Below are 12,626 nucleotides of genomic sequence, written 5' to 3'. Positions count from 1 at the left end.
GACAGCAAAGGATGATGATCAGACTAACGAAAGGTTCTCGGCTTAATATCGAGATATCTTTGGTGTAGCTTAAAATCCCACGAGTCCTTGATACTTAGAAAATTGAAGTAGGAACGAGCAAGCTTATGTTTAGCTTGCGCAAAAACCTCGGAACTGTATAATGAATGTGGCATGAGTATGGTGCTGTTCTCGCGTAAAAAATCCTTTATAGATGTATGAATGAATTAGACGTTGCTAGAGATGGAAGTAACTTTAACAAGACCTCTCGACCATTTCACTATCAGTCTCTACTACTGTTCATCGCTTATAAACTCCGTAGAGCTTCGGTATTCCTATTATAATCGATATCGAGTTGCGAAAGCGAGAGCGAGCCTAAGTTCTCGCAGCTTTATAGGTCGCTTAGCATAAAGGATAAAGAGTAAGAGTAGTAGACTTTACTTCTGTTCACTTTCTTCTATAATCAAGCCAAGGAGAGTGCGAAATACTTCTCCTAAATCTTTTAGTGTCGAACCGAGGATACTTAAGAGCCTCGACCTAGGCTCGCCATCTTTAATAGCTTTACGAAGCTTACGAATTACCAAAACTGCCTAAAGAAATACACCGCAGCACTGCTCTGTAATCTACTGTAATAATAGAGAATCGCGTCCGAGCATATACACGTTTCCGTCTATATATTTTTCGATATCTGTACGGTTATAGATTTTAGCAACAAGCGTAAGACAGTTATTAAGATGTATATTCGGATAATGCCGACTTGAGATATAAATTCTCTAACTCGTACTAGAGGAATGGACGTTGCTCACTTCTGTGTGTAGAAAGTCTATAAGGTCTCTATTCGTAGCGGCATCGCATTTATTAAGGGCATTAATATAAAGCACGAATTTGGATTTTAGGGTCGCGAGTGCTGATCAAAATATAGCTTGAAGTTCAGCTAGGGTCTAATCCCAGTTACCTGACATTAGTCGCTGCTTCCTTGAGAATGTGTTCAGCGGCTTATAATCGAGATCGAGATTTTCTTTTTCGAATATCTGAATAAGTATTGCACGGAAGAAGCCTAAGGCCGTGGATTCGAGAGAGGTTCCGCGGTTGTTGAAGAAGAAGCACGCAACGACATCAGCGCGATCCGCCTAACTTCCTTACACTTTACACTTTGACCGCGCATCTAGCACAGCACTTTTCATGATTGTCGACTTCCCTGACCCGGGCTTTCCTCGTAGCTAAAGAATCCTGTGAGAAACACTATCCCGAGTTGTGTGTTCCCACAGCTTATAGAGCTTGTGGTTGACAAACCATTGGCAGGTGTTTGGCATAGCATTGTCGACATTGTGATATCGGCTTTCCATCTCAGGGAAGCACAGCGATTGTAGAAAGGCTTGTTGTATGTCAGTTCGTTGTGAAAAATGCAATGACTACCTACATATCTTAGCATTCTCCTTGGCATTCCCGCTTTCACGACCGGTCATGTATACATCACCCATGTGCACCCGTGCATCGCCTGCGATGTAAGTATCACCACGAAGCGTTTGGTGCCTTCTTATGTCGTTCAGCGTTGTTTGAGCCATATCGGGCTATATTGATCAGCTGGCAGCGTTGTGGGCTCGAAGCCTCTTTTTCCTCGATGGAAAGAACCAAAAAGCGCGACCTCTATTGCGCTCGGTCTCAGCCTCAAGTTGAAGATGTCACTGGACCATTAGTCACGTGTGTTCTGGTGCCAAGAAGTACTGGACAGCAGCAAAATGTATGTGGGGTTGTCCAGGTTGGTCCAGCCGCATAACAAGTCGTGACATGTAAGCGCAGCAAATTCCGGGTGTTGGAGTTATCGATAAGGATTATAATGCCTGCGAAAATTATCTGCTGCGCGTGTTGTGGCTGCGAGCATTACCCAAGAAAGTTGAGCATGCATACATGAAGGCCTTAGCTCCTCCTACACCGCGGATCTAAAATCTCGATCGACAATGCCTCACAGAGCACATTCGCCCGCTCTGTCCGAGAATGGGTTGGACATCAGCACTGCATTATTTGGTGGAGGAGCCAGTTCAGAAGAGTTAGGTAATCAGGTCGCGCAGAATCAAACACAAACACAGGGTCTATATGTACTGGGGGAAGATCCCGATAGCGACGATGCCGCAATATTGGCAGCTCAAGCTGCCTCGAATCGTAAAGCTTCCAATCTCAAAGGTCGAACGGTCAAGAAAGGTGGTGGCTTCCAAGCCATGGGTCTTAATGCGAGCTTACTGAAGGCTATCACTCGAAAGGGCTTCTCTGTGCCGACTCCTATTCAGCGAAAGACTATACCTCTTCTACTTGACAGGAAAGACGTCGTTGGTATGGCAAGGACCGGTTCTGGAAAAACTGCTGCTTTCGTTATACCCATGATAGAAAGATTGAAGGCTCACAAAACTCAAGTTGGAGCGAGAGCTCTAATTCTGTCGCCTTCTCGAGAATTGGCTTTACAGACACTGCAGGTCACTAAAGAGCTGGCAAAAGGTACAGATTTGAGATGTATTCTCCTCGTTGGTGGCGACAGTCTTGAGGACCAATTCAGTGCCATGTCAACAAATCCTGATATTGTTATTGCCGCTCCTGGTCGCTTCGTGCACCTAATGGTCGAGATGAACCTGGATCTATACTCCATGCAATACGTCGTCTTCGATGAAGCTGATCGCCTTTTTGAAATGGGATTCGCTGCTCAACTGTCTGAGATTCTACACGCATTGCCCTTTTCAAGGCAGACTCTGCTTTTCTCAGCCACTTTGCCAAAGTCCTTGGTCGAGTTCGCTCGAGCTGGTCTACAGGACCCTGTCTTGGTCCGTCTGGATGCTGAAAGCAAGATTTCCCCAGATCTACAAAGTGCATTCTTTACAGTCAAGTCATCCGAGAAGGAAGGAGCTCTACTGCATATCTTACAGGACGTGATACACGTTCCAACAAGGTCTACTTTAGGCTCTGGACAAAACAGCGAGGATGGCAAACAACGAGGAAAGAAGCGCAAGAGAGATGGTGATGATGGCACCACGAAGCCTGCTACGAATCCTTACTCGACTATTGTGTTCGCAGCCACTAAGCATCGCGTCGAGTATCTCGATATTATGCTGAAGAGGGCTGGCTATGCGGTCTCACACGTGTATGGTAACCTCGACCAGACTGCCCGAAAGGAACAGGTTCAAGCATTTCGATCCGGCCAAACGAATATCCTTGTCGTTACTGATGTAGCTGCAAGAGGTATCGACATTCCCGTTCTCGCCAACGTTATCAACTACGACTTCCCATCCCAGCCAAAAATCTTTGTCCACCGAGTCGGTCGAACTGCTCGAGCTGGACAAAAAGGTTGGGCCTACAGCATCGTGCATGATGCTGATGCTCCTTATTTGCTGGACTTGCAACTGTTCCTGGGCAAGAAGCTGAGTGTCGGTCGAGCTAGCATCGAGGATGTTAACATGGCTGAAGAAGTTGTGGTTGGCACCTTGCAGAGAGACCAAATGCAGTCACACTGCGAGTACGTGAACAAGTTGTTGGAGGTTGAAGTCGATCTGTTTACTGCTAGGGGTGCTGCGGTCAATGGCGACAAGCGATATCAGCAGACCAGACCTTCAGCATCCGCAGAGAGTGCTAAGCGAGCCAGAGATTTTATCACTTCTTCAGGTTGGAGCGAGGTACATCCTCTCTTTGCTGACCAGGCCGACGATATGGAAGCACAACGGGAGAAGATGTTAGCAATTGTTGGTGGCTTTCGACCAGGCGAGTCAATCTTCGAAATTACAGATAGAAGAGGTGGGAAAAAGCACAACGAAGAAGCAATTGAGGCTATCAGGAAGATCAGATCAGGTCTAGATGTCAAGAAGCACAAGTCGATAGCTGCGAGGACCGCAAGAGATGCTCTCCCATTCCCTGATTCACCTGAAGACGAGCAGAACGACCAAGCCAAAAACGAAGACGACGACACAGACGACGACGAGATAACCATCCAAAACCCCGAAGCCCTCCTCTCAGCCTCGGACTCCGAGCTGGAAGTCACCTTCAGCAACCACAAGAACAAAACCAACAATAATCCCAATCCCGACCCAATCTCCCGCTTCCGCTCCGGAAACTTCATGTCCTACCTCCCCACCGACCACAACTCCGCCGAAGACGCCGGCTACTCCATCAACCAAGGCTCCTCCGACTTCACCTCCGCCGCCCGCACCGCTACCATGGACCTCGCAGGCGACGACGGTACAAACTCCAACAATCCAACCCAAATCATGCGCTGGGACAAACGCCACAAGAAATACGTCCGCCGCACCAACGACGACGACGGCTCCAAGGGCGGCCAACGCCTCATCCGCGGTGAAAGCGGCGCCAAAATCGCTGCGAGCTTCAAATCAGGCCGTTTTGAAGATTGGAAGAAAAAGAATAAAATTCACAAAATGCCAAGGATTGGTGAGGCGGAATCGAGTTCTGCGGGGGCTGGTACGGGTACGTTGGGTGTGAAGCAGAAATACAAACATAAGAAGACCGATGAGGCGAAGAGGCCCGATAAGTTTAGAGATGACTATGAGAAGAAGAGTAAGAAATTTAGGGAGAAGCAGCAGGAGCAGAAGGAGATGGGCATGAGTGATAATGCTGGCGGAGCTCGCCATGATAGGAAAGATGTCAGGGGTGTGAAGAAGGGCAAGATCACGAATTCAGTTGATGATATTCGTAAGGCGAGGAAGTTGAAGGATAATAGGAGAGAGAAAAATGCGAGACCTGTGAGGAGAGGGAGGAGGTGAGGCTGAGTAAGCTCTTGGTAGTCGTATGTTTCGTTGTGATAGCACAGCGAATCTCTTGCTATGCAGTGCTCATGCTAGTAATGCCAGGACCATTGAAACTCCACGTAACGTTCAGTTACAGTTCCATTTCATATGCCATGCATACAATGCACGTTTCCCACTGTAGTACCTAAACCCTTTTACGCCCTAAACACTCTCCGAACTATCCCTCCCACCACCCTCCTAACCATCTTCCTCCTCACACTCCCACTCCCCGTCCCCTCTGTCGTCTGCCAAGTCATGTTCCCCAACTCACACCAATTGTGCCCACCAACCGTAATGTTCAAACACGACAAATACTTACACCACGAACACTGATCGCGGTACTTGTAGAAATTCGTAAGTAGCACGATAAACCCAATGAGTACGCCAATCAGGCAGCCCGCCCTAATAAGCCACCATGCCCACCAGGCGGGTTTGCGGTTTTTGAAGAAGCTGACGGGTTGTTTAGTGAAGCGGGTTAGGGAGGCGGGGCGGGTTATTGTCGTTGTGGTTGTTGTGGTGGTGGTGTCTTTTCCGTCGGTTGGAGGGATGGCGCCGCTGGCTAGTGTTGTTGGGATGTTGGTTTCCGAGCCGATTTGAGAATATGATGGTTTGTGGCCGCGAGTTTCGATGCGTTTGCGTAGAGTGCTTGGGGAATGGAGGATGCAGATTCCAAGAACGAGCCCCATGAGGAAGCCGCCGATGTGGCTGAAGTTGTCGAGACCGGGGAGGAGGCCGAGAGCGAAGGAGATGACGATGTCGAAGAGGAGCCAGAGGAGGTCTTTTCCAGGGGATGGTCGCTCATTCCAGGTGTAGAAGATGTCTAGGAGGACGAGGGCAAGGATGCCGAAGAGGCAGCCTGAAGCACCTGTTGAGGCGATGGCTGGTGCTGCGAAGTTACCTCCTAGGACGAATCCAAAAATGCCGCTGCTCAGGTAGACGATCATGAATCGCACGGTTCCGATTGCTTTCTCCATGTCTCTTCCTAATGTCAGCTGTAACAACATGTTGAAACCAATGTGTATGATGCCAGCGTGCAGGAAGATGGGCGTTATGAAGCGATACCACTGGTTGGGGTGGTTGTAATCGAAGCCACCCATGCCACAAAGCTCTCCCAGGGTACATTTGTTGTTCGGGTCGGTGGTGGCAGTACTTGTAGTATTTGGACATGGCCATGGACTTTCAGGATAACGTAGGTTGCTGTTTTCTTGGTATGTAGTTCTCATGCAAGGCACAAATCGTGCGCCCATGTTGATCAACACGTAGGTAGAGGGTCCTATCATAGGGTTGAATGAGGGCTTTATCATTATCGGTGAGCCTGTCATTGTTGCTATAACCCCTGTCAGTGCTGAAGCCTGGGAAAGCCGGCATGTACTCACAATTCTTTATTATTTCTGCTATGAAGACTGTGATCTGTACAAGAGAAACGAAATAGACAAACCATGGCACCTTGCCAGAGAAGAATCCACCCTTCTTCTTCTGTTTCCGCCGTCTCTTTTTGTCAGAGGATGGTAATAGGGCAGGATCAGGATGCTGCGATTCGGGAGAGGGAGGATATGCTGTGTGTTGGGCTGCGGGCCACTCTGTTTGGTTTGTCTGAACGCGGTTCTGGTTCTTCAAGGGAATGTCGTCGGTGTACATGCTCGAAGGATGGAGGTCAGCTGGTGGTGGTGGTGTTGGTCTGTGGTCCAGAGGCTCGTTGTGATGGTACGATGGTGCTTGGCCATACTGAGATTGAGGATACGGTACAGATGGCTGAGAGGTATAGGGTTGGTACTGGTGCGTCGAAGGTTGGTAGTAGTCTTGAGCAGCCATTCCCGGCGACGATACAGGTAGAGATGTGGTTTTCAGACGCCACTTGTGAAGTCGTTGTCCACCATCTGCTTGTAGTAGCAGTTCAAAGAAGGCAATGGTTGGATCAGGCTCGTCGTGGACATGTGCTCGCAATGTTCCACAAGGCAAACAAACTGGTATAAGCTGGCCTGCAACTATCGTAAGATCCCAGAGAATGCTGGAACCTGCAACGAGAGCAGAAGATCAAAGCCAAACTTGGAACACAGTGCTTGTGAACGAGCGACCGATTGCTGTTTCAGACCGTGCAGCCTGAAGGTGGCTTGGAGACGCACTCAGCCAATTCACGCCCCAAAGCAAATCTGTGCCTAGTACAGGGGCAACAACCAATCAACAAAGCCAGACGGGCCAGACCGCATATAAGGTTTCGGAGCAGCATGGGTACCTGCAGGAAGCTCCATCAGCTACCACAACTGACCTCCATCGTCAGCAGCTCTACATCATAGCACGGCAAGCATACTACTAAACCCACTGGAAGATTGCGTGGTCGAGCACACAAAGGTTCTAGTTCGTACTACTGTAGTCTCTGCCTCAATATCAGAACTTATTAAACAAGGTGAGCAATTACAACCTTTCTTAACGATAGCAGTGGGCAAGTCTGCTCCACAGATCCATAATATACAGTGCTGAACGCTGTGCCAGACGCAAACAAAAACCACGCCCGATGTTCGTGACTTGAGTAAAAAGTGCATTAGGTTCGTAACGATCGTGAACTTCGTAAATCATCCCCACGCTTGCCCAAAGGTTATCACGACCAACGTATAGTTTCGTCCAAGCTGACTCGTAGAATCGTAGTCATACAACCTCCTTTGGCAGACTATACCTAGCCCAGCCAACCACTTCGTTTCCAAAAATTCTACGCTTGTAATTCAACAGCCTGAGCCAACGTTGGCTCAGTAAGGTCCGACCACCTCCTAGCAAATGCTCGATTCGATTTTTGCTCATTTCGATGGCCATGTGGCGTGTGCTGGGTAGAGGAGACTGCCCCCAGCATTTTGAAGACGCCCTCAAAACCTCAGTTCAGAATTGTCATGTACAATTCCCTCCAATCTGGCTGCCCGTGCAGATATCCTCGACCCCCTCATATGTGCCTGAAATAAGCCAGACCAGTCGGCACAATAAGCGCACCAGCAAAGGTTGCAGACCAAAGCAGATCCCATACGTTAGACATGCGAAAATGCAAACACATATAGTGTTCAGCACGATCTTCTCCGTTAGTGTCATCATATACAGACCGAAGGTCACTTCGTACTGGTAATATCGCAACCAAAAGTAGTTGGATATCTTGGTCGGTATCATGCTGCTCGTCCGAAACTTTGATGTCGTGGATGGATCGTGGCTGAGAAGACTGAGAGGACTCGTCATCTTGGAGGAGAGCAAGCCAGGTGTTGGTGGCCTGGTTGAGTCGACGAAGAGTGGGAAAGGTTCGAGGCCGTGACAGGTGGAAGACATGATGGCGGAGGAATGATTCTTGACTGATTCACAGGTGGTGGTTTGTGTTCGCTGTAACGGAAGGCAGCCGAAAACTCGGGCTTAGCGGTTTTGGTGTAATTTTACTTATCGTCTTCATATGCTTGTGGTGTTTTATTTTCATCGAAACACCAAAGGTGTAGTTCAAGATATACAGCTGTTGACGAGTATTGCAACTACCGCTACGTTCTGTTTCCGAGTGCTGTTGTGATCAATAAGGAGGGACGAGGTACTAATCAAACCGGTAGAACGATTAAGTGTGAACAAGCATTGGGATTATGAGTTGGACAGAAGAACACGACAGAATCACACCTTCCTCGTCTTGCCAATGTCCATGACCATCAACGGGAAGTTGAGATCCACAAATCTGGGGGTTGGCCTTAAATATCTGTGAGGCAGATTAAAATTTTATGATGATAAAGGCCTCAAGCTTATGCGAACACGCGAACGTAGATCACGGCGTCTCCACTCTCGGGTCCTTCGGCAACCTGACTGCGCAAATACGAGTTTCAGATCTCTTCGGCACGCCTGACGAGGAGCTGGCACATTTGGGAAAGCCAGTCATTGAGGCGAGTCCGAGGTCTTCATGTTCAGAGACCAAGAGTATGGTCGTTATAGAGCTCACGTTCGATAGTCTCAAGAGCCATTCTGCGCGCGCATTGTCCTTAAGATTGATTAGCTCATACGCATGACGTTTGTATTTCCGCCTTCTTCCGCGTGTGCCGTCATGCCGCCAGGCTTCATTTGAGTCCTCCTAGCAGGTCTATTCGTGCGCCTTGTGCAATCCCGTAGGAGAAGCTTTCTCGTGCTCCAGAGTTACCATTGCTGTACTGGGGTAAGAACTGGTTGTCGAGACCGGTTGCTGGTCCAGCTTACTCATGCACCTGGCTTCCAAACGAACGTCACATACACCATCTTAATTTGAAGCGTCTGTAATCTGACCAGGTCGTTCACCATGGTTGTGGACCTGACTCCAGCTTCGGCCCTCCTCGGGTCTTGCGGCACGCTCCTGAGATTCATACAGGCTCGGTACATGGTTGTTGTGCTAGCACGACTGAGCATGGATTGCTGCCGTAGATTCTCTGATCGAGTCACAATCTCGTTGGTCCACATGTCAAGAGTAAGCTGATATTGATATACTTCGTCTACTTGACTATTTTTTCCAAGCATCATGCTCATCGTCACTTCCACTGTCGGGACTGCTCTCGTCAGAATCGCTGACTTCAAAACTGCCGACGTCACCATCGTCTCCAGCAAGGTCGTAATCACGACGTTGCTTGCGAGATTTACGGAGTGATTGCATCGACATGGAACCATGTCCATGCACGGAAGAACTATCGTCGTAGCTGTGACTGTTCTCCTCTTGTCGGTAATGTCGTCCTGCACCCGCTGCTGTTCGTTGAGGTACTGGCGAGCCAGACCAGTGTCCTTGCAATTTGGCTTGCTGTAACCGCTGCTCTTTCCTCCTCGCCGCCTCTTCAGATGCAATCATCCATTTCTGGCTGACCTCCCATTTTCGCCCATCACCAGTAGTGTTACATACTGGTAACAGCCACAGCCAGTGGTTAAGGCCGAAGACATGTATCAAATTCTTGCGCCACCCTAGATCGAACGCGTTTGGCATCTTCGCGGTTTCTTTGTCGTCGAGATAATCCTCGTAGCGTTCGCGTTCGCGATCTGTCTCGTAGGATGTATAGTTCTTTCGCAATGCCTGTTGCGCTGGTGAATGGTCGCTCTCAGCTGGGAAATCACTGTATTGTGACATGGTCGCAGCTGGCGCAGGAAAAGCATGGCGTACGCTGGGAGTAGGAGAACTATGTTCTTCGCCTTCCTCGTACCTGAAAGCGCCAGGTACAGCGTTGGCATGGATTTCGAGTAGTTGTCCCCCAGCTCTCTGCAAGCTCTCCGATATCCCTCCTTCTGGACCTCCTGTCTTGTGCTGTTGCTGCAGGTAGTGTTGCTCATTGCGGTTTTGTTCCACCTTTTTCCGCACACCAGCCAGGTACCGTGTCTTTTCCAAGCACTCGATGGTCGTTTGCCCGCGTACACACAAGTACATATGCCAGGACGTAAATGCAGTAATGACGAGCCCGATAATGCCTGCCAATACCACCAGTATGATCACTTGCACAGGCGCAAACTCAGAAAGATATTGCCTCGATTCGAAGACCTCTGTCCATACCCACAATCCAGTGCTAAGAAAACATACCCAGCAGAATAACGAAGTGTATATCAGGAACAGAACAAACGTTTTGTAATTGTGCAATCCCAAGCACGTCGACAGCCAGGGACAATGATGATCCATCTTCAAAACACATCTTTTGCAAGTTGAACAATGGTGAGTTCGGTCTGGTTTTGGTACTTGACATTTCTTACAGTATCGAGCGCCACCAGTAGAGGAAACAGTGATTGTGTCAACACCTCGGGTATCCCATGCGACTTCCGATGTCGGTAAGACAGAGTATTTCCCATCTCTTGTGCTGCTGTTCGTTCCTTTCAGAGGCGAACCAGGGTCTGTGAAGACTGCGATCGTGTAGCAGCTGTTTAGCATGATATACATCAGGATGCCTAGAAGCGAAAGAGCCCTCCTCGACCATGGCACATTCGGCGTTGTCTCAGTCGTACGTATGCCTATACTGGCCTCCACTGAAACTGCCCACGTTGTCAAGCCGTACACAAAGGCCAGTGGAAAGTAGGTCGCTACCAGACAACAGCCTCTTTCGACTTTTCGAGCGCATGGTCGCACACGACGCTTGAAGGACGTAGAAGGCGATGGAGAGGGAGACCTGGAAGGAGCCATGGCTCTTCGAAATTGCGATCTACTGACTTCTGATCAGGCGCGTCTGAATCACTGCCCGCTCGTTCGTGTGCACATCTTGGGTCCTGCCTGCAGAATCGATGAGCGTAGAAGAGAATGTGGCAGCGAAAATTTTCACAGTAATTTCTGAGGATCGAGTTCGACTAGGCAGTAAGGACAGACAGGAGAGGCAAGAATAACGATAACGATAAATCAGCTCAATATCAGAATACTAGTAATGTAAAGAGTTGTGTCTGAATTGCGCTGTGCTGCTGTTCTTGCCGCTTGTTTTGCTCCTCTAAGAGGCGTCGGGCTAGGTTGTCAGCCGACAGGGGTGACGCACACTGTGCAAAGCTAAGCCCCGACTGCTAATGAAACGAGCCGCAGTGGACCTTTCCAGACATACAATCAACACGAGTACAACGCGCACGTAGAGTCTGCCTCAAGTTTGTAATAGGACCTGAGCCGGTACGACATTACAGGGACAAGCTCTGTGGTCATAACATGCTTGTGTGCTTTTGTCCATTGAGTCGAACTATTGTTGTTGCTAACGAATGAATATTGGTTGGTGTACTAATTGTAGCCCACGTTGAGGTGGGCTATTCAGGCATTCCTATGGCTCGTGGTGTTGAATTCCACGGACACTCGATCTCTCCATCATCGACTCCTATTTCTCCATTGAGTTCAATTGAACACTATTGAATTCTCCTCTATATCTTTTCCTTGAGAACACCCTTCGGCTCCCTGACCATGACATCCATTCTGATGGTTTCGTCAAGACCAAGCCAGATCTGCTTTCGCAGGGTAAAACCCATCTTTCCATAAATCTTGATATTGATGTCATGAGAACTTTCAAGGTAACAAGCTTGTCCTGCGCGGTCAGCCTAGTGTGTATTAGCAGCTACCATGTTACGATCGTTGACGGGTCAACCTACCACGTCTCCAACGTGCTCGATCAAGCGTCGAGCATAACCATTACCGCGACTTCCAGCCTTAGTACCGATATAATTGAGATACCAGGCATGGTTATCACGTTCACCTAGCACCTCTGTTTTGGTGCTTGCAAGAAGAGGAAGGAACTCCTTGAAGAAACGCGTCCTACCTTCTTTGCTCAATTGCCAATTCAGGCGCCACATACCACTGCGGAGAATGGTGAGCAGATCATCGATGTTCTTGCCGGGCGGCATCCACAAAGCAACGCAATCATAGTCAGGACCTACGGTGGTCACAAGTCCTTTCAGACAGTGGGCGTAGGTCACGTATTCCATGGCTTGTAAGTGGAGCGCATATTTCTCTTCTTCGCTCCAGTGGGCTCGGTCAGGAGTGTCAATCGCGTATCGGACAACATGGTCATCTTTGAACGCCTCGGCAAGACATTTGGCAGCTTCTTTGTATTCATAAGGGGCAACAACGCGGATGGAATTGCTTCTAGGGTCGGCGGCGATTCGATCAGCCGTCGAACTACGCTTTTCGATCACGATAGTCGAGTCTAGGGCTGGAGCAAGAATGCTTGCGGCAGCCATGATTGCAATACTAGACTTGCTATTCCTTGGCACAAGGATTCAGTATTCGACGGATGGGAAGTTTGTCCACTTACTGTCTGATTGTTCAACCTCGACTATTACTACTTTCAGCGGGACGTGTAAGATCACCCGTATGCACCGAGGACAACTGAGCTCTCGACACGGTGACGTATCGAGAAGGATAACGCAGACTTGCACAACACTCTCGTACTT

General features: G+C 48.9%; 4 protein-coding genes across 4 annotated transcripts; 1 reads left to right on the top strand and 3 right to left on the bottom strand.

The window, feature by feature from the left end:
- Positions 1-1,955: 1,955 nt before the first annotated feature.
- Positions 1,956-4,751, top strand: DBP10 (ATP-dependent RNA helicase dbp10; the record flags this gene model as incomplete). The annotated part of the gene is made up of 1 exon (XM_064896762.1): positions 1,956-4,751. The coding sequence occupies one exon, from the start codon at positions 1,956-1,958 to the stop codon at positions 4,749-4,751; it is 2,796 nt and encodes a 931-aa protein (XP_064755712.1).
- A 222-nt stretch (positions 4,752-4,973) lies between these two features.
- On the bottom strand, positions 4,974-6,587 carry LTR64_002391 (uncharacterized protein; the record flags this gene model as incomplete). The annotated part of the gene is made up of 3 exons (XM_064896761.1): positions 4,974-5,041; positions 5,095-6,102; positions 6,152-6,587. The coding sequence occupies 3 exons, from the start codon at positions 6,585-6,587 to the stop codon at positions 4,974-4,976; spliced, it is 1,512 nt and encodes a 503-aa protein (XP_064755711.1).
- A 2,659-nt stretch (positions 6,588-9,246) lies between these two features.
- On the bottom strand, positions 9,247-10,893 carry PFA3 (palmitoyltransferase for Vac8p; the record flags this gene model as incomplete). Its single annotated transcript, XM_064896760.1, has 2 exons — positions 9,247-10,193; positions 10,470-10,893. The coding sequence occupies 2 exons, from the start codon at positions 10,891-10,893 to the stop codon at positions 9,247-9,249; spliced, it is 1,371 nt and encodes a 456-aa protein (XP_064755710.1).
- Positions 10,894-11,600: 707 nt separating this feature from the next.
- LTR64_002389 (uncharacterized protein) lies at positions 11,601-12,413 on the bottom strand (the record flags this gene model as incomplete). Its single annotated transcript, XM_064896759.1, has 2 exons — positions 11,601-11,774; positions 11,826-12,413. The coding sequence occupies 2 exons, from the start codon at positions 12,411-12,413 to the stop codon at positions 11,601-11,603; spliced, it is 762 nt and encodes a 253-aa protein (XP_064755709.1).
- Between the last annotated feature and the right edge of the window lie 213 nt (positions 12,414-12,626).

Source organism: Lithohypha guttulata (genome assembly GCF_036872675.1).
Source record: "Lithohypha guttulata strain CCFEE 5908 chromosome Unknown scaffold_2, whole genome shotgun sequence".
NCBI classification, from domain to species: Eukaryota; Fungi; Ascomycota; class Eurotiomycetes; order Chaetothyriales; family Trichomeriaceae; genus Lithohypha; species Lithohypha guttulata.
This window is presented reverse-complemented; position numbering and strand designations above follow the sequence as displayed.